Here is a 20,616-nt window from a genome sequence, read left to right as displayed (position 1 = left end):
AACAAACCTCGCGGCACTTCAGACAAAGACGGCACAGAAGTTTTTTGTTCATCTTAATCTTCGGATAAGCGAACCATTTGTTACGCGTAAGCTTCAAACAACTTAACTTTCGCGCAACTTTGTGTTTAACAAATCATCGGCTGTGCGCTGTTTTGTGCTTTTTTTGCGCCATTGTTTCGGTACGACACGAACGGATGTATTTGACACGCTGTAGATTGTCGACTTTTGACCAAGTTGGAACAACGGAAACACTCTGCATCACCTTACTTTACAAAATCATGTGGTTTTTCAACCGTAAATTGTTTAGTTGTTTCCGCAAGGAAATTGAGTGTCAAAAGTTACGTCCGAAAGTTTATCTTTCACCCAAGTTGGGGTAAAAAATGTTATGAAAACTGTTCAACACAAGTGTCGGGAGTAATAAAATAATGTGCTGACTGCACTACAAACGGCCCCGGGACACCATTGAAAACCAATAAATTGCACTCCGGTCGAAAAATGGGGAAGTAAATTCAAATGAAATACTCTCGTGCGTGGGTCGCATTTCAACTTTAGAAGGATGTGGTCGGTGTGTAACGTTCGGTTTAGTTTGCTGACTGACTGGAATAGTATGGGCTCTATAAAAATGGGAAACATTTTGGCCAAATGTGTTGCCGTTCCGGTTTCGTTTGAACCTGTCGAAGATAAAATAAGAAAAAAGACCTACTTTCCTGGTGGAAGTAGGATTACTTTCGAATGAAAATGAAAGGGAAGCAAAAATCCTTTGAGCATCCTTTCCCGACCGCTGGGAAAAGCTCTAGGTTGATATTGCTTTTTTTTTTGCCGTCGAGTAAAACCAGAACCGACATAAAGTAAAATCTTATTTTTAACAGAAAAAGGTCGTGCTTGAAGTGACAGGAGTTTTATATCGAACCCACTCATAACCCGAAGGTGTTTGCAACTGCCACAAAAGTGCGACTGAGCTTTCCTTTTTTTGTAATATACACAAATGTGTGTGTGTGTTCTTTTTTGCATAACATTAAACTGAACGTGTAGAAATAACAGGAACAGGTTTTTGAAATAGTTTATTTTAAATGGATCGTAAGACACGTTAAAAGGTTCTGCGTGTGTAAAAACCTTTCGCCTTGGGCAATGCTTCCGGATGGCCAGTGGATTTATTGCTTCATTTATCATGTGTTAGTGTGTGTGTGTGTGTGTGTGCTCCTGCCTCCATTGGCGTGGGGCATGGGGTCGAAATCCCAGTCGAAACGGACGCACTAAATCAACCTGCTGTGGTTGGTTGTGCCTTCGCTGTGTCTGGGTGGTTTCTGTGAGTTTATTACTGTGTTATAGCTGTTACTGTTCCGTGGCTCGTTTCAAAAATATTTTTTTTTATATTCTTCCTTTCCATTTTACACACTATGTGCTTCGGGTGTTAGGGAAGGGCTGATGAATGGTAGTCGAATTTACTTTCCCACTATCTGTGAGATACTCAAAGAGGCAACCCAGACATTTCTACCTGTGGTAAACCATAAGCCCTATTGCTCGGGAATTGTTCGGCACGTACGCTGTGGGTGAATATGTTGATACAATTTGTCCACATCAACGGGTCTTCGCATCGCAAAGGGTTGGTTTATCTGTTTACATGAACGGTATCTGTTTGCCAAAGGAAAACATTGTTAGGTAATTAAACAGGATGGAATATGGATGAGGCCGTTATGGAATCCCGATATCTACTTGTTACATTGGTTTTCTTTGCTTCATTATAACAAAAACAATGCCATGTCAAAACCGCGTTCGGCGTTTCAGATTGATTTTCTTCTATTATGTTCAGTTCATGGACAATTTTTATACAGTTGTGTAACTTGTGTCCCTTTATGTTAACAATATATTTTCACATTCAGAACAGAAGCCCACTTTTGATTTCAATTTTCACTTAAATAACCTCATAACTGTCAGCTGTCTGCAGAAGCCTCGAGGGATAGCTCTTATTTTGTGGCCATCGTTTCAAAAAGGGCTTTAGTGTTCGTGGGCGGAAACTATCCATTATCAGCCTACATGCTACGTTTGGGCAAGTTGGCTGAAATGTACCACCGGGATAGATTTAATTTGCATAATTTGTGCGGTTTCATCGAACAAACTCGGTGTTTCACGCGCTTCCCCAGATCAACATTGATTCTATCTCGTCCACTTTCCAGCTGCCGGCTGGAGGGGCTGACATTCAAGTGACCGAATAATCGTACGGTCCCATTGATTGATTTGCCATTTCCCTCGAAACTGTTTTTACGTTCAAATGGTTGATTTCCGTTTCCAAAAGTCAACCGAAGCACCGCAAATCAAAATGGTAACGAAATGCACATAAGGCGAGACGGGCACCGGTCCCACGTATGGTGATCCTTCTGCGAAATAGTAGACTTTAAAATATCCTTGCAAATATGGGCTCCATGAGGAGGGAACGGGTCAACAAAAGAGTACGTGTTGTGGATTGCCGTATTGTTGAAAATGGGAGTTTTTTTTTCCGTAGAGCTCGGCACCGCACGTTCGGTTAAATCATGCGAATGCTAACTGTGTTTTCTCGGTCAACCGTAGATGATTGTTAGGACGGCAATGGATCTTGGTATTTTGAGAAGAGTCGTTTAACGGGAAGGGACGTTTAATAGAAGGTCGTAAAGGAATAAAGGCCCGAGCATTAAATCATTCCAGATTGTTGCATCTCATCCTGCTTACCTTCGCCTTTTGGAGGGATATTTGTTAAGATTTTGGACTTGGATTTCTAAATCTGATGCACTTTTTATCTTATTCGTTGAAAAGGACTGTAGTGAACAATGTTGCGTTTGGTTTTGTTTTATGAACTCCACCAACTTTGTACTAAATCATCTTTGGGAATGTCTTCATAATTCAGCTTTCCTGAAAAATTTGCCTCATAAAGGAAACTTTTCTTTTATTCGGATGAATTTGTGTAAATGATACGGACGAAAAGCCAAGTGGCCAAATCATCCTTTAATTTGGGGAAACAACGACAAAAAGAAATAAGAAGTTTCTATCAGTGGTAAATGGAAGAAAATGATTTGTTTCTTATAAAGTAAAAATTGTTGCAATATTTTGTTAATGTTGATAACACACAAATAACTTGTTTTAAAATGTTTAAAAAACGTTCACCTTAGGCCTGCAATTACCAGAGATAATCGAAGCCAAGCTGCTTGTAGTGTTTGAACAGTTTATTACTAACACTTACACCCTTTTCCGGCCCTATTCCCTGCAGACGTCTTCATCGTGTCCCGGTCGGAGTTCGAGCTCGGCGAAGTCTACCAAATCCTCATGGAGAACCTTCTGCACGTTTCATCGGCCCTGTCGAACATGGAGATTAGCATGAAGGCGAACACGAGCTCCAGCTCGTCGACGATGACAACGATGACGACGATCCCGGCGGTGATTGGAACAGCGGTCCATTCCGGTGGTGTGCCGTCCGCGGGTACATCCGGTAGCTTGGCACAGGGCGGCCAGCCGGCACCACCCCCACCGCCGCCCGTACTGGCCGCCACGAATCCGTTCAAGGATACGGTAGACATCATCACGACACTCTAATTCCGTGGACGCACTGAACGAGGCGCGTTCCCTGACGGTTGTTGGCGTCGATATGCGTCTTTTTCGTCCTTTTAACTTTTCCTTCCTCCACTCGCCCCCGGGAACAATCAGCGGGAGCGTGGATGATGTGGATGATGGCGTCGCAAGGATTTCATTTTCCTCCGTAACATTCGCGGAAAGCGTTTAATTCTCCATCGTTGACAAGGATTCCACTTTCCTTCCATTGCAGTCTGTGAAATGTTCGATGAAACAGAAGCATTTTTCCGGTACGGTGCCACTCGCGCTGTAATTCTCCGTCGTTCTTGGGCCGTCGATTGATTAAGCCCGATCCGTGCCATGCTGTACTTGGCGTCTTTCTCCACAACCCGTCCGTGGAGAGTTTTCGCACCCGAATTGGCGTAGACAAATTGCTACTTTATCGCGTATAAAACGTGACCGAAACTTAACGGATTGAGCGTCGACGGTTCGGGAGAACGGCAGCGAGCAGCATAAAAGCATCGACCAGCAAGCACCCATGGTGGTCGATGACAGATGATTTGGAAAAAGTTCACATTTCATGTTTATCGTGTCGTGGGTGTGCAGGCTGTTTTTAGTATTATTTAATAACAAAACAAATGTGACAATTAGGGTAATTTTATCACTGACGATACGCGGCTGACGATAAAGATGAGGTACGCGAGATGAATGAATGTAACAGGTTCGACTGTGTGTCGAGTATGAGTACGTGCTGTAATGAATAAATCCTATTTGCACTCTTTCCAACTTTGAGCCCTTCAAAAAAAAAAGGCAAAGTGAATAAACTGATAAACTAACACGAACAAATCCACACTCGTTTGTTGTTGACTTTTACTGCATACGACGTCTCCTCGGTGTACAATTTTGTACCATACGTACGTCTTGCTTTCATTCGGTAAAGGGTATTAAAACATTGAGAAAAATTATAAAAACAGATGGTCATTGAACGCAGTATAAACCATATCGTCGCACTCTAACTCTAGCGTGATTTCCGTCTCCGAGGTACGATTGACGGCAACCATCTAGAATACAAACACGTCAAAACGCGGAAACGTTGCCTTAGCTAATAAGGATATGAGCGAATGGGAGTGGAAGTCATTTCCAGGAAAGTTTAAATGTTATTATCGTTGTCAGAGCAAACATTTCTTACGCGCATTTGATGGAATGCATTGGAATGCAGCGCGAAGGATTCGTGGCGCAACGTTTGAAACTTGTCCCAAACAACTTTTCGTTACTGAATGTGTTGAATGTGGTGAAATCAAATTCTAGTTTGAAGTTGAAACATAAAGTCACAAGAAAAATGTTAACTATACGTTGCGTAAAACGTTGATCTAATTAACGTTCAATCTACAAATGTAGGCAACCTTTCTTCGTTTCTAATGAGTAACGACCTGAAAAGAATGAGGAATTTGAGGTGAAAAACGTTGGTGCAAAGTTTTACACGTACTAACCTATCCTTCGTTCATTCGTTTTATGTGATATTGAGCTTATTAGTTACTTAGCGCATACTATAGAAATGCTAGTGCTAGTATTTTAATCACTGTTCATATGTTAGACTCGCATTTATATTTTGGGCCTTGCGTTTATATTCCGTTTTGTTTTACTCTTTATAATTTGTCGTATTTTATAAAAAATGTAGGCTTTTTATTTTGAAGAATTTTTCTTCATTCGGAACCTTTCTGTTACTAATTTAAGCAAGGTTGCAGCAGGATACTTTTATAATAATTCGCCTTTCGTGTTGAGCATAAGGCAAGAATATGTATTGTTTAAAAATTGCAACCTTCACACAACATGTTTTTAATACCTTGAGAAAGTCCTTTTATGCGCAAAGCCGGGTTGGTAAAGTGCCGAATGTACTGTGCCGATCGCTGGCGTAACACAGCTTGAAGAAGTTCGATAAAATCAGTTACAATGGTTATACAAAATACATACCAGCTCAGTAGCATGTGTATTTCATTCATTATTTATTCAGTGCAAATGATATGCAATCTGTTTGTGATTCTGTTAAAAAGATCGAAGAAATCTTGTCCGTTAATTTTTCCACCTCGTAATTGTTGGTAAAAAAAACCGTTTTCCCTCTACGTGTTCTCGGTTGAAGTGAACGTGTACAACTGAAAGGTTCAGCAGATCATAAACAGGGACAAACTCCTTCCCGAAAAGGATTTTCTCAATCGTGCATGGAGGAAACTGCTCGTGCAATGAATGAACTGAACAAGCAGCCCTTGCGTGACAGGAATGAGGGTAAAATATTCACCCTAACCTCGTGGCGAAGAAAGCAGTATACCCCTTAACAAAAGGGCCGGTTTTCCCGACCAAACTCTCCTCCGGTAGGGAAAAATTGAATCGAACGAAACACCACGATTCATCCATGAAAAAACCAGGGCGATTCATTGGTTTCAACTTGTTGCTGCTGGTTTTTCCAGCGCATGCTTGGACGTTCATAATCCTGTTCATCGTTCATTCCTCGCCAGGGGTACGCTCGCTACGTTCATTCAATATCCGGTGAATCCTTCCCCGTCCCTTCCCCTGGTTAACCATTCTCCAACTTTTCGAAATAGGGGCCTTCTGGAGAAATTGGTACTTCTCCTATCGTTCGTCCAGGCTGGGGTAGCTGGCAGGTTCATTGCTCCAATTCACAGATCAAAATGAATCCCTTTCCAAAGAACCTTATCGGTCGGTGCCTATGGACTTTCCGTTGAATGAATCTGTTTGAAGTGTTTGAGACGGTGGGACAACTAGGGAAAATTCAGTAGGGTTGTCAATAAATGGTTTTTGATGAAAATTAACACTTTTGCGAATAATTTTTTGGAAACTTTTTCGCTTAATTACTTCTATTGTGGACATGAAGTTTAAAATGTATACTTTAAAACAATCAACTGTTTGTTGTGGCTCGAAAAATGACATGTGGAGAAAATTTTCAATTTAGCACACATGTTTCGACTTACATTATCGGCATTGTGTTTGCCGGAGGGTAATTGTGTTTTGTGGACTGTTCTTTGATATTTTCCAGTTGCGGACGAAACATTGCCGCCATCCGTTGTTTGTCGTTGCGATGATTGGTACCCGGGTTTGATAAGACGCGCCTTAGGACGTCCTGTGTTCGAGTGGAACAATGGAGCAAGAAATAGATCGCATCGTGTCCCGGAACAGCGAAGTTTAGTCTGGCTTCAACGGTTGTCTGAGTGCAATTAGGCCGTCGCTGACAGAGCGCTGCCCCGAGGCACACGTTGGGGTTGATTTTCCGGCCACGTCGGTTTGCTCTCTCAAGGGTAGAAAGTGCGGAGGAGGACAAGCAAACTGCCACAACGGGAACGGGGAAGATTATCGGCGAAGATTATATGTCCCACGGTTAAGGTTGAAGTTGTATAGGGTTTGTTTTTCTCCATTTACGGACCGTATTATGAACAAACAAAAGTTGTTTATACGTTGCACAAAGCTGGGACCTAAGGATTTTGTATTTCTTATTCTTTTTCAATGGTTGTTTAAGATAACATTCCAGATACAATCTACCACTTTTGTTGAAAATTTTTTATTTTTGTACTCCACGTAATGGTATTATTGGAATGATAGAGCTGCAGAAGAAAAGACTTTCACAGAAATAGGCTAATTTTTTATAACTTTGGCAGTGCTAAAGAACGAATCCAAAGTCCTCCTAAGGACGGTAATCCTTAACGATTTTCGCCTTGACTTGTACCGAAGAATTGCCGCTGATGTTGAATTTTCTTCTTTCTAGGCCGAAATTTTATTTTACGATCAAAGTCCATCGCCATATGCCAGGTATAGACGATTCACCTCAAGTTTTGATTCGATATCTCAGAAGAATTAGAAATTTGCTACCAGCGATAAAATACGGATGACAGATATGTATATCGGATTTATTGGTTTACGGAGGCTTGGCATGGATCCGTATCCGAGCTCTCAAGAGACTTCTCGGGATTCAATAGCACCGGCATTGGATGGCTGTCGGATATCCTCATGTAGACTAAAGCAAATCGGGTTTTCGTTGCTCATATTCACGTCTAGACACTGCTACGCTACGGACAAACCTAGTGGCCTTCCAGAGTTCCAAGGAACCACGCGTTTGGAATAAAATTCTGATCTTTTTGGGAGATCAAGTCGATCGAGACTTGATCCACGATTTCCACGAAATTGATCTCGACACCTATTCCTTTATCAGAGTACATGTTAGGAGTACACATGAATTTAGGAGTGAAACAGTTAGACGGCCAACCTTGTAATGTTCGATATTCTAGGCCAATTAAATTTTAGTAAAAATTGAAAAAAAAAATACAACCAACGATTTTGATTTGGTAGGTCTTTTAATTCTAGCCTGCTAGTTTATAAAAAAAATGCTTGACATGAATTTTTTATTCTCCACTTTTCGAATTAATCTACACTTCCATTGCCATTGGGAGAAATGTTTTGCGACGAAATGTTTTATTTGTTCACCGCACCATTCGGAATGCGTCCCATTGCTCCGGTTGGAGCATTCCGAACCTTCGGTGCCTTATTTCCCTTGACTACAACCGAGGACGTGCAACTGGTAACGCAAAAACTGATTAAGTGAGATTTTGGGGCCCTCGGTCCCCGGTGCACTCTCACTTTTGGTCTCCGAAGCAACTTTTTTCGCTATGTAGAACCCAGCCGTAGGTGGCCTCGGGCCATGGCGTCTGACTTTCTGCATCGTCCGGTCCAGGGGGTTTACGTTGATCCAAACTGGTAGGTTTTAGGTTCGGTGACATTTTTTCCCAAACAATCTCTGACTAATCCTCGTTTCTGGTACAGGTTGTTTTCTATATCACATTGGTGGGATGTTTTTGGGGGTTCTTTCTGAAAAACCTATCAGCAGCTTTCTGAAGTAACCCCCCGTGAGGCTTCGGCTGGTATTATTTGATGGATCTGAAGGACCAGCTTTTACCACGCAGGGTGAATGTCTGTGTGGATGCTATGTTTTATTTTTTCAGCTGAGAGTTTTTCGGAACTGTGATCTGCCCTATATAAGATTAGTTTTTGATCGGTCATGACCAGTAGAAACTGCAACAAACATACACCGAGGATGGAGCCCCCAATGTTATGCATAGTTAATTCGTAAGCTTTTTTCGATACTTCAAAGCATCGATGAGGAGAGTATCCAACATGAATGCATTAGTAAGACTTAAAGCCCCTAGATTTGAAGGATAAATAAAACGCATAATATAGTTAAAAAGTGCTAGATTTAGATTTTTACTCTATTTCTTAAATGATGGATTTATTATTTTACAGTTTCCTTTCCAGCAAAATTGGGTTTGCTAATAAATGTAAATGCTATTTGTTGTTGGATTTATATTTTTGAAAAATTAATCAAAAGAAAAAAAATACCGTCGTTTAAGGTCAGCAGCACATTTGAGCTCAGTATTATGTTGGAAGCATTATCATGGAAGTAATGATGTAAACTCAAGTAAATCATCTTAAAATAAGCAGCTGCTTTTGGTTTTAAATTTCAATAAATAAAGAAGGAAAATATTAGGCCTATCTCGATTAAGTGTACTTAACAAATTGCAAAAACTAAAGTGTGCGTTGTTAAGTAAACATTGATTTTAGTCGAAGAATTCCATTAGTTACCAAACGACTACCAGGTGAATACCAGGAGCAGCAACACACGGGACAAATTAAACCAAGCTAAATAAAACCTTCCCTTATTTCACGCCCCGCTGGAACTGGCCGGGCGTGCAAGAAGCCACGGCCAGCCGAAAACGCTCCAGAGCTAAGAGAAATGGACTGGTGGTTCGGTTAATGAAAAACATAACCTCCCGGCACGGTACGCGTGATGCGTCTCGCTTGTCGCTCCGAAGCGGTCGGGTGATTTATCGTGCGTCGGCAGTTGATAAATTCGTAACTCCCCCCGGCCTTATACAACAAACAGCACCGTTTGACATTGGCCTTCAATTTCCCGCCCAAGAGAGGGGGGCGCAATTATCACCCTACACATTCACTGCTCGGGAGACGGCCGGAAGCGCGCCACCGGTGGCGCTCCGGTCGCTTTCATTAGCGGCAAACTATCCGGTAAACATAATTTCCCACTTATTATTCATGCCCGGCCCACTTCCCAGACCGTGGTGAGGAGTCAGTTTCGTTTGGTTCGTTCTTATGGGTTTCCTTTCAAGTAGAACCAGCTGAAGAGGCACACATGGACGCTGTCGTTCTTAAAGTCTGTGGTATGGCTGACGCAAGCAGGTTAGCAACAGAAAAGTCGAGTGTGGCGTCGTTTCCAGTAGGGAATATTATGTGCACTCCTTCGCCCGGGTGCTGGAGCTTTTCCGCGGTGTTTTGTAGGCTTTAGCTTTCCTTCTGTGCGATACATTTTCCCGGTACTCTTTAGGCCTTTTCATTCAGCATGAATATCGATGGTGATGCCTTAATAAGAAAATGTTCCTTTCACATTGTTAGAGTGAAACGATTTCCTACCACTCACAATGCAAACACATGACACCAGAAATTGCGAAGAAATAACGAACAAATTACTTCCAGTTTGGCTTGTAATTGATTGTAATTGATTGTATTTACGGAAGTATTTTCTCATAATCGTGTTCGTGTTTTGTTTCATTCATCGCTCACTAATGGCTTCAATCTATAAATTAACTTATATAAACAGAAAAAGAACCAATTTTCCTGTAAGTTAAAAAAAACTTCTCAATTTTCACTCACATATGCACAAGGGAAAAATGCTCGAAAACATATTTAATATAAACCCAACAGTTGAGATAAATTGCAGACATTCTTAAGCTGGTATTGTCATTTGTGTTTGGAAATGTGTATGTCAATGAGCGCTTTATATTTCGTATCAGTTTTGTGGTAAAAAGATGAAAGAATTCAATCGATAATTGATTTAAATTGAATTGAAAAAAACTATTTCTACTTTCTTGCACAATCAACTAAATCGAATCGTCTCGCTCGAACGAACCGTCGATGGAAGAGAAACTTTGCATATTAATGCTTGAAATTGAAGAAGGTCAACACTACTTTGGTTGGGGTTACGGTTCCTTTAACCTAGCAATTATATGTTTCAAGAATTTTCAACCGGACACCCTCAACTAAGGAGCTGGAGGTCTAAGGCAGTACATCCACAAGGAAGTTCTGTGTCGGATAAGTTTATAAAATTATCCTGTAAAGGTCGAGGAAGTCGGCTAGAGGCCTTGCCACAACGTAACGTTACGGGTGTTTCTCAAGTTACTAAACATCGAAGCATCAAGCCGACGAGGCGCTGTACTGTTCTTAAGCAAGATCAGGCCAAGGCAGCGCAAGGTTCAGACAGGATGTTTTAATTTTCCTTCCCCAATGGACTAATCAATCTCGACAGTCCAGCATGCATTATTAAGGACCATAAATCAGGGCGGCTAAGAAATCTCCTTTCGTTGGTTCCTTACGAGTGCGTTGAAAGGGAGTTGAGCTGCTTAATGAATCCGATATTCCAACAGTACCTGCCGGCTGGCTAATGCTACAAACATTTACAACCCGCTATCGGAGTTACCGAGCTCTTCACCTTCCACGTTCAAGACACTCCCAAATGCAGCTCGGCTCTCGTTCGTCGACGGGCTCCAGGTGGAACCCGATCCCCAAAGGGACCAAGTATACGGAAAAGGAATTAATCTTTTCAAGCATCAGTGCAAACAATTACCAGCAACAACCGAAAGCAGCGTGAAGATAATCCCATCTGGAGGAGAGATGACGGGAAAACATTCGTTCGTAGCTCCTTTTCCCTTCCTTGAACCGTTTGAAGCTAATCCGTGTTTATTTTCGAACACTAATTTACGCGCCGTTGTTTCCCTGCCCGATTTCTGGTGGTTCGTATGACCCTTTCATGGTTCTGCGAAGCGTATCCACCTTTCTCCGAGGGTTGGTTTATAAAAGTTCAATTTTAATTTATGGTCGCGTGTTGTCCGGAAACGCGGGCAGATGATTAACTGGATCATTGTGTTTTTCAAAAATTGTTTTCGGTTGTTCGGAACGCTAAGGAAAAAATTTGCACAAATTTAATTACGGTTAGAAGATATAAAATCTCTCCTTTCCTAAAGCAAAATCATGCCAATCAAGATACTTCTTTCGTTTTGAATCATTTAATTATCTATAAAAAAGACATATTTTAAAAAATTATGGTTTAGTAGAAAAGATTGTTTTGTTGAGGCCCGCGAAAATCTCGACGGCGTGGGTTTCAATCCCAACCGAGACCGGACCTTTCGATGTACGAGAGGACTTACAAAGGGAAAAAGTCTTGTAAGCCCTTAACGGGCAAGCATGACCAAGAACACGGTCGTTACGATGTTGATTTGTTGAAATGTAACTAGAAAAATTGTAAAAGAATCCAACAGTTAAGGTACAAATTCAAGGAACGGAAAAAAAATTCAAGTAACTGTCATTGGACATTATTGGGCTTCCCGAAAGCTCTGGTTCCCTGGGGGCTGGTCGGTTTTCCCGTTTGTCTCAATGCTGACAAGTTGATTGGCATCTGCCCGTTGCTCAGAGGCAGCCAAATAGTCTGTCATCGCATAAGTATGATGACAAGAGGTAGCCGAACAAGGGAACGGAAGCGAACAAAGTTCAAAAAGTAGGCGTAGAACCGGCAGACGTTTGATTGATGAAAGCTGGACTGAATAAGACGATCGAAAACGCCTCCCGGCAGGGCTAGGGAAATCGGAAGCGATGCTTTTCAACATCACACCTGAGCCTTATTGGTAGGTACGCAGGATTTGATCAGTTTAGTTGGAAACCGAAATTTGACCCGAAATATTTGGACAATTTTGGGACCGGTACGTTCTTTGACGAAGGATAACAATTCACGCAACGATTGTCAAAGTTTGAGACAGTTCATGGTAGGCCGGAGGTTTTCCTCATTAGCACGTGTCCCTTACTTTAACTGCTTCGTGTGGCTATTTTATAAGCTGCCGGGGGAATATAGCCATTATTTCATCTCTCAACCAAACAATGAATTGAGAAAACATTGTTTATATCAGATTATAGTTTAAGAAATGACATTTTTATTTATAGATCAGAGCACATTTTACGTGACTTCTATTGTATTAAAATGTATTAGTAAAAGCATATAAATTAATTATTTGTTTTGAAAGTCCAAGTTTAGATAAAATAAATAAAATCGCTCAATGTTACCAAAACTAGAACAATGTAAACGAACGATTCAAAACGATTCGGTATAGAAAGCTATACCTTTTCACAGAGACGTAATATTCCGCTAGTAACGGCCTACCCTGGCCAACCAAAGCGACTTCCGGTGGTGAACAAAGCGTTTAAAAAAGGAAGGAGGAGAAATAAATTGACACGCCGGAAACGTTTAACCGAAACGAGTTTATCCGTCGTTTGCTTTGTACCGTTTCCGGTCCGCCCGCGGTCACGTGTCCTTGATTGATTACTCACCCACTCGTCCTAGCGGAAGGCCCGGGGTTTAAAAAACAAACCGACCAGCCGCTGCAAGTGGCAGCTGAAGTTTTGCCATGGATATAAGCCGCACTGCCACCGGTTTGCACACGACGGGCGATATTGTAGTGCTTGCCGGAAATCGCCGATGGTGCAAGTTCGAGTTTAATTTTCGAACTATGTTGATCAAAAATGGCAGCCTGCTGGCGGTCGTGCTTTCACCCAACATTGGAAACAGCACGCGAGCGCATGACGCGTTGATGGCGAAAATTGGAATTGAATTTAATGGCCAAAGTATTCGCGCTGTAGCTGTAATTACTTTTGAAGTGCCGAACTTCACAACGGTGCTGAAGAATCGATACCGAAGAGGGCTGGCCGTAAGGGCAGAAAGTTTTCACTGCTTTCAGATATCGGTTATTTGCGCCACCACAAAAGCATCCTGCTGGTAGTTAAACGTGGGAAACGCAACGCATTACCGGATGGCAAAAAATTTTTAAATGATGTTTTTAATGAGATCACAAAAAGATTTTTATCAGCTTTGCAATGATTAACGGTGATTTAATTCCGTCATTTAGTCAATCGAAATAGTCGTAATAAATAAAAAAGCAATAAATGAAAGGCAATTCAGTAAATAGCGTTTTATAAACTTGAAATAAGCCTAACGTACAGGAATTTAATCATTCTGATTCCTTTCAGTTCAGTTTATTTAGGAACAAAACAATTTCGAACAAGCGTGTGGTGTGGTTTGATATTGAAGGATATATCCTTGGAATATATCCTAAGGAATATATCCTAAGGAGAATATATTCTCATGTACACCAATCTTATTAAGTTCCTTTCCGGCACATTGCTTATGCCTACATGTATATTGACCCTTTCATCCGGGATGCTGTCAACTGCTTTGCGAGCCAGAAATGGTGACTCTGGTTGCACCCGGGTTTCTCTTTCAAAGCCGCCACAGTTCTTTTATGTCACGCGGATAGTGTCAAGTTAATTATTAACTTGCAGGTCGCCAGGCCGAGCAGACCGGTTCCTTTGAGTTTGGCTGTAGGTTTTCTTCAACGTTATTTGACGCCCCCGGTGAATTTCGATTTCTGCCAGACTCCAAAATAATGACCAAAATTTGACATTGATGATCACATTGCATAATCTACTCGGTGGCCTGTCATGACTCCAGGGTTGAGACGCATTTGAGTTGACAATGCTCCTGTGAGGCGTAAGGAGTGCTATTGTTGTGTCGCAGAACTTCCGGACCATGGCCAAAATACCGGTTATGCAAGTGTCTACCTAAACGTACCGTTTGCGTCAATTTGACGCCACTACTTTGAGCGCGTAATTTTATTTGTTTTTAATGTTATAGTGCGCAAAGTACTGGAAAATGATTGAAGAGATTGAAAAGTGAATTTCGAGGAAAAATTATGCGAATATCGTAGATGATTCTTTTAAGAAATGCCAGAAAAAATGTGTCCAGAAAAGCTGTTAAATAATAAGAGCAGGGAATTAAAGGAACTCTTATGTATAATGGAACTTTTATGCTATACTACTCAAATCAAGCTATGTCAGAAAAGAGTGGCTTAAAATAAGTTGTATTAAATACTAAGTTAGTAGGAAAAATATTTAAAATGTGCAGAGATGACTTTTTATTATATAGTAGGAACCATTTAGAGTATAAGCTTGTATAACGAAAAGTTCCCGAAATTAAGTCAAATTGACCCGTCGGTATGTTGACTGTTAAGGGGTTGGTACGTCTTGAGGGTAGCATAAAACTGTGCTTCATCTTCAATCTGCTTTTATGAGTCGTTTTTGTTTTTTTATTCTTTTTTGCTTCGGTGAGTCGGTTTTCAACGATGCGAACACGTATTTTAATGGGTCATTCATCACAATCAACTTTCTTCCACGCCGTCGGTTCGGATCCGGTTCCGAGCGAAGCGTTGGAAGTCCAGCGTGCGATGAGGTTATTTCAATTCCCAATATACGATCCATTCCGTTCCGGCGACTTTTTTTTCGTGGGGATAGTGTTGCCACTCGTCACTATTTTTTTTTCTAGCGAATTTTCCCATTTCCCCCATTCAAATTGGTATGGTAGCGTAGCGGTATGAAACTTTCCTTTGGATGGTTATACTTTTTCTTCGTACACTCAACGGGGAAATGATTTATGATGCCTCGCTGCGATCCAACGCCGGCGATCGTAAAGTTGCATTCAATATTTATTTTATTAGCGAGCATTAGGGCCGAAGAACCCTCGGGTGGCGGGATTTGTTGGGCCGAGCTTAAGCAAATCTGGAAGATAAACGCCGGCTCAGCGAGCCAGTTAGACCCACACCCAGCCTTCCAACGAAGGTTTGACGAGCCGATTAACGTTTGTGACAGTTGACTTTGGCATCGATAAATTAGAGAGAGAACAACATTCACTGTTTCCATAGTATGTAGACAGTTTTACTACCGTTTGCAACAGTTTTATGGAAGAAAGCCGATAGCAGTCGCGCCGCTTCCAGACTTTCATAAGAAGGACATTTACCATCGTTGGCTCGGTGATTTACATTTGATGACCAGAGTAGTTGAAGAACAAACTGGCAAAATTCAGTAAAATTATCAACGGTTGAGTCTTGAGTATTCAACTCCACGTTTGAACTTGAAACATTTGTTTTGTAACAGTAACTTTCAAAACTAATTGCTCAGTACATAGATTTCGTTTTAACACGTTTTTGTCTATAAAAACATAAAGCCAACGAAAAGAAAATCAAATAATGTGGACTTCTGAGGAATATGATGTTTATTATGTGAAAGTAATTATGTCCACTCTGAGGATGGACAATAAAATTCAAACGAAATATGAACCTATATAAATGCTGGATAAAAGGGGTAGTGCTGAATACTGTCCAATTGAATACGATCGGTTTGATGATTAAAGCCCACCGCGGAGTTTTGCGAAATAAATGCACATGGGAATGCACTACACGGAGGTGGGTTAATGAAGAGAAAATACTAAATATCTTTGGCTGTGAGTAATTTTCCTCCCAATTATGGAAACTCGCATCTCCTCGTCCTCGTGGGCAGTAACACACCGAAGATGTGTCTCTGTCATGGTCCAAATAAACACGGTTAATTTGATGTGCCCTCAGGTAGATTGTCACCCGATATTTGCTATCAATCACGCAAATCACGCACGCCGCGAAACCGGCCGGAAACGTGCTTTTTCCCAAACCCGGTAGGGGACGAGATATTTGATGCCAGACAAATTGCCGACATTTGTCCGAATGATTGCGATTTCGTGTGTCGAAAAACATCGGGAAATTGGAGGGAACTTCGAGGGTTATTATTCCAACCGATTAGTTTAATAGAATATTTGCTTGAAAACGCATGCCAGTTCTTAGATATTATTATATGTAGACCATCAAAGCGTACGGAGATTTTTATTGAGTTTTTAACAATAACATATCGGTTAGGAAAATTTGAATTCTTTTGTTATTGTCTTTTTTTTAAAACACTGTGGTGAGCATAAATCTGATAACTGTCTTTAAATTTAATTGAAATTAACAAAATTATTGAATGTTTCAAAAAATTGTACATAAAATTGTTATGTATGTGAAAATTTCTAAATAGTAAGAACTGCTCGTTTATTCGCTGTCAGCCTAGTTTCAAACCATGGTTGATCACACAAAAATATATCATAAAGGTTCTGCATACCTTTTCAAGTATTACTTGTAAACTGTGCTCACGCAGCACGATGTTCTCTCGATGGCATTCCAGCACACTTGGCATATTTTAATATCCGATACGACCAACTTGCATGGAAGACACTTCAGTAGCGTTCGCAAGAATTAATAATTTCTCGGGCAATTAATTCATCGCATCCGTGGATCGATAGGCTCAAGTGAGTGCGGTCTGTTTTGGAGAAGTTTCAGAAAAAAGTAGTTTTTATCGCCAAATAAAATGAAGTTGGAAGAAACGGATGAAAAATCGGATTCGAGCAGTCGAAACTTTACGAACTTGCGTTGATTATTTTTCCGCGTTCTCTTCGATTCAAATATCAACTGGGATGAGAAGCTCGCAGGGATGAATGGAAAAAATGAAGATTACTTTTGGTTTGTTCACCCTTGATTGATATCAAGAATTTTGCAACAATCCTCCTGGGGAACGTAAGCGAATAAGTAGGTTAGCAAGTATAAGCAATTACCCTTACCAGTTGCCAGTTTTAAATAAAGTCCTTTGCGTTTGAATTATATTATTTTGAGTTATTTATGGGAGAATCTGAAGAGTAGAAGTGAAGTATCGCGATACCATTTCCTGAGATTGCAATAACGAACAGATTGCGTTAACTGTCAGCTTGAGTGCAGCGGATTAAGAGTAGCAAAGCGCTTCAAACTTGGTGGCGAAGATTTGCCAAATTAGTCTCTATAAAACGATTCTGTGCAAGCTAACGTCGTTCCCCAGTGTTGATTAGAAAAGTTTACATCAAACACATATGAAATCATACCCATTACCACAACTGTTCCTTCCCTAATTCTCTCTTGATCCAACGGTACGGGTGTTGAAAGGGCAGTGGTTATTCGAAGTTAAAGCGTTGGTTTGAGAAAGTTTTCAAACCAAACGACGATTAGCGCTTTGTGTTCCACGGCATCTTTCTCGCAGCAAAGCACAAATCTGGCCCATGCGAACCGATGGAGACGCCTGGTACTTTTCGCGAATGTCTCGAAGCTACCGGAAAGCGAACAGGTGCCGTTGTTTGCACGGCACAAAGTTACGGTAAAATCTCCTGCAAGAGGATTACGAGCACTGTCAAAGTATTGAGAGCCTTCAGGGAAGAAAAATAAAATAAACACCACGAAGAGAAAAGCAAAGCGAGGTTAAGGAAAATCAAAACATAACACAACCGATTGTTAAAAGTACGTAGCTTAGGTTTTAAGCTGGCTTTTGTTTTTGTTATCAAACAAAAACCGAATTAGTTAGATGTGATGTGCTCGGTGCTGATTAAAAATGTTTCCAGAACAACTAACGATGCTTTGGTCTAGCAGTAAATTAGGGCCAGAAGCTGTAACTATGTATGAAAAGCGAGAGCAAGAAGTCACAAATAATTGCAAACAGTACTGAACAAGTTCTTTTGAGTGACAAACTTACCGAAAAATGGCGACATTATTACTCTACCGTAAGTACTGTAATCGTTAGCTTTCTTTTACATCCAATAGGTGTCATCATTATGACATGCCTTTTTTCAATTTAATAAAAAATTCCAATTCCTGGAAATAAACTTACGTTAACAAAAGCTTAACTCACAGGCATGTCGAAAAGTCAAACATGTAACGTGCAAACATGTTATGAAGCACATCCGATTGTGTTTCGTTTTTCAGACATTCCCCGTAGGCTATGTTTTCACAAGACTGTTATAAAAATACACTCAGCATCGTATTGTGCTATGCTTTAAATTTTTTTTTTTCTATTTCAAATTACCCACAGAACAGAATGTTGGCAGCGAGCAACATGTTCCGCAAACATCCGGTACCGTCGAGGATATGAGATAAATTGTTAGATTTCACCACCCCGCATGCCTGTTTGCCACCACACCTCACGGCGCAGCCGGCGGCCAGAGTGAGTCAGCGTGGCGATTTTCCCCCAAGACAAGCTTTAAAGCGCGTCGAGGGTAAACGATGGGACCGACGATACAGAAGCGATATCGAATTACCGGCATGCAAAGTGATCCCGTTGGTTCCCGTTGACATCACTTTAAATTTTAACCTTCCAGCTTGAAACTCTCCTGCCAAGGGGTGGACGCTCTGGTCAGGCTAGATAACCCTCTTGGGTAGAGAATAATGACAAGCATGATGACGGAAACAATATTGAAAGCTTCAGGGTACTTGAACAGCTTCAATTGGATGGCCGTTTCGCATGGATCCAAATTGTAATACTACCCGTTGGATGGTTTATCGTTGAATGGGGGAGAAAAGAAAAGACACTCCGGAAGCCTAAGAAGAACCTTCAAAGCTGGAGGAGGCAGCATGTAGAAGAGCCATCTGGGATACCTTTTTCTAATTCATTCGATAACTATGGACCGATGGTTTTGGTTTCGGAAACGGCAAACATTTTTCAAGCAATCTTCCTTTTATCTACCGTTGTTCTAGCAAAACGGAGCAACTTAAAGTAAAACACTTACACCGCATTCTGAACAAGGCTAAATAATGTACGACGTTCGAAACACAACATAAAAATGTATTTGTTAATTTAATTAACATACAGCTTTTGAGTAGCTTACCATGAGCACACTGGTTATGTTTGAAAAATAATAAAATGTAGACGATAGGTCTCTTCGTAACATTACTTCAAATAACATCAACTCAAATGAATGATTGCATCACCGCTACAATAGTTTCGAATCCGTCAATAAGAAATGGATATGTTTACGACTGAAAAAAAGAAGAAAACAGAAGGACTAGCGACAACAGAATAGCGGACAAAGAAATTTTTCTTCGTTGTCGATAAAAAAATTCTTTCGCTACGAAGAGGATTTCTTTCGCGTGACAAAGAATCATCGCGTTGATTGCAATTGAAATCATCATTTGCCCATTCACAACAATGAAACAATTTTTCTTCGATGATTTACAAACCGATTGTGGGGTTAACAAATAATGTTATAATGCAACTGAATAACTTACAAATGAAATGAATAAAAACAATAATTTACGGTTCTATCTTCTTCGTCTTCTTGGCGTAACGACCTCTTGGTCATGCCTGCCCGTTAAGGGCTTACGAGACTTGTTTCCCTATTGTACGTGGATAGTCAGTCCTCTCGTACAGGGGAGGGTCCGGGTCTCGGTTGGGATTCGAACCCACGCCGTCGAGGTGGTGAGCCCCGTCGTTCATGGGACGATTTTCTAACCGGCGCTACCGCTCGGTTGTCGCGGACCCCCATTACGGTTCTATGTAAAACACTAATAAGATGGTTCGAATCCATTAAGTGTGTTTTTTTCGTAATAGGCTAGGCATTTTTTGAAGAATAAATACCCCACCATGGTGGGAAAGCACTATTAACAGCTTAGCATTAAACCCAGACTTTATGCGGCTTTAAAGTTGTCCAGCCTAAGCCTGAGCAAACTAATTCGAGTAATGATTAACGCACATCAAATTCTCTTGACCGTAAAACTAATTGATTCTTAAAATTCATCCATAGAAGCCATGCGGTCGTCGTCGGAAATTCTCCAATCTGAAGGAAAATATAAGAACGTTTCATGGGAAATAATATTGCGGTTAAAAACAACTTCACGGAAGCTTACATGTCCTTGAGTTATTCTCTGTGCTGTGCGTGTTTCCCCAACATCTCTGTTTGTTTCCACAGAATATCTTATATATTTTTCGTAATTGTTCCGTATACCACAGCCGAGGACAATACGAAGTAGAAAAGCTATGAGATTTTATCTTAGAATAGCCAGCATTCACCTATGGATGGGCTAGGTTACTGAACACGTTTTTAAATGGTGTACTATGTTTTTTAATGACTCTCGTTACATATGATGATTTCGTTTGAGCTTTAACATTTTTAAATTTTATTTTTATAACATTGCATTTTTTATCGGTTTACGTTTCAAAAGATCGTATGGTGGATCGTTGAAAATCATTCGCAAGAAAAAGGCAAACGGTTGATCA

The 20,616-nt window shown here is 40.8% G+C and overlaps 1 protein-coding gene across 1 annotated transcript in view; it reads left to right on the top strand.

Moving 5' to 3' along the window:
• LOC131266603 (protein furry) overlaps positions 1 to 4,371 on the top strand; it is a 44,121-nt gene extending 39,750 nt beyond the window's left edge. Inside the window, exon 26 of the mRNA XM_058269191.1 lies at positions 3,239 to 4,371. Within this exon, the coding sequence (XP_058125174.1) occupies positions 3,239 to 3,561 (323 nt within the window). The 3' untranslated portion in view covers positions 3,562 to 4,371. The remainder of the gene's footprint in view (positions 1 to 3,238) is intronic.
• The last annotated feature ends 16,245 nt before the right edge of the window (positions 4,372 to 20,616 follow it).

The sequence above is a fragment of the Anopheles coustani genome, chromosome 2, assembly GCF_943734705.1.
Source record: "Anopheles coustani chromosome 2, idAnoCousDA_361_x.2, whole genome shotgun sequence".
NCBI classification, from domain to species: Eukaryota; Metazoa; Arthropoda; class Insecta; order Diptera; family Culicidae; genus Anopheles; species Anopheles coustani.
The sequence above is the reverse complement of the archived record's forward strand: the minus strand, read 5'-3'. Positions and strand labels throughout refer to the sequence as shown.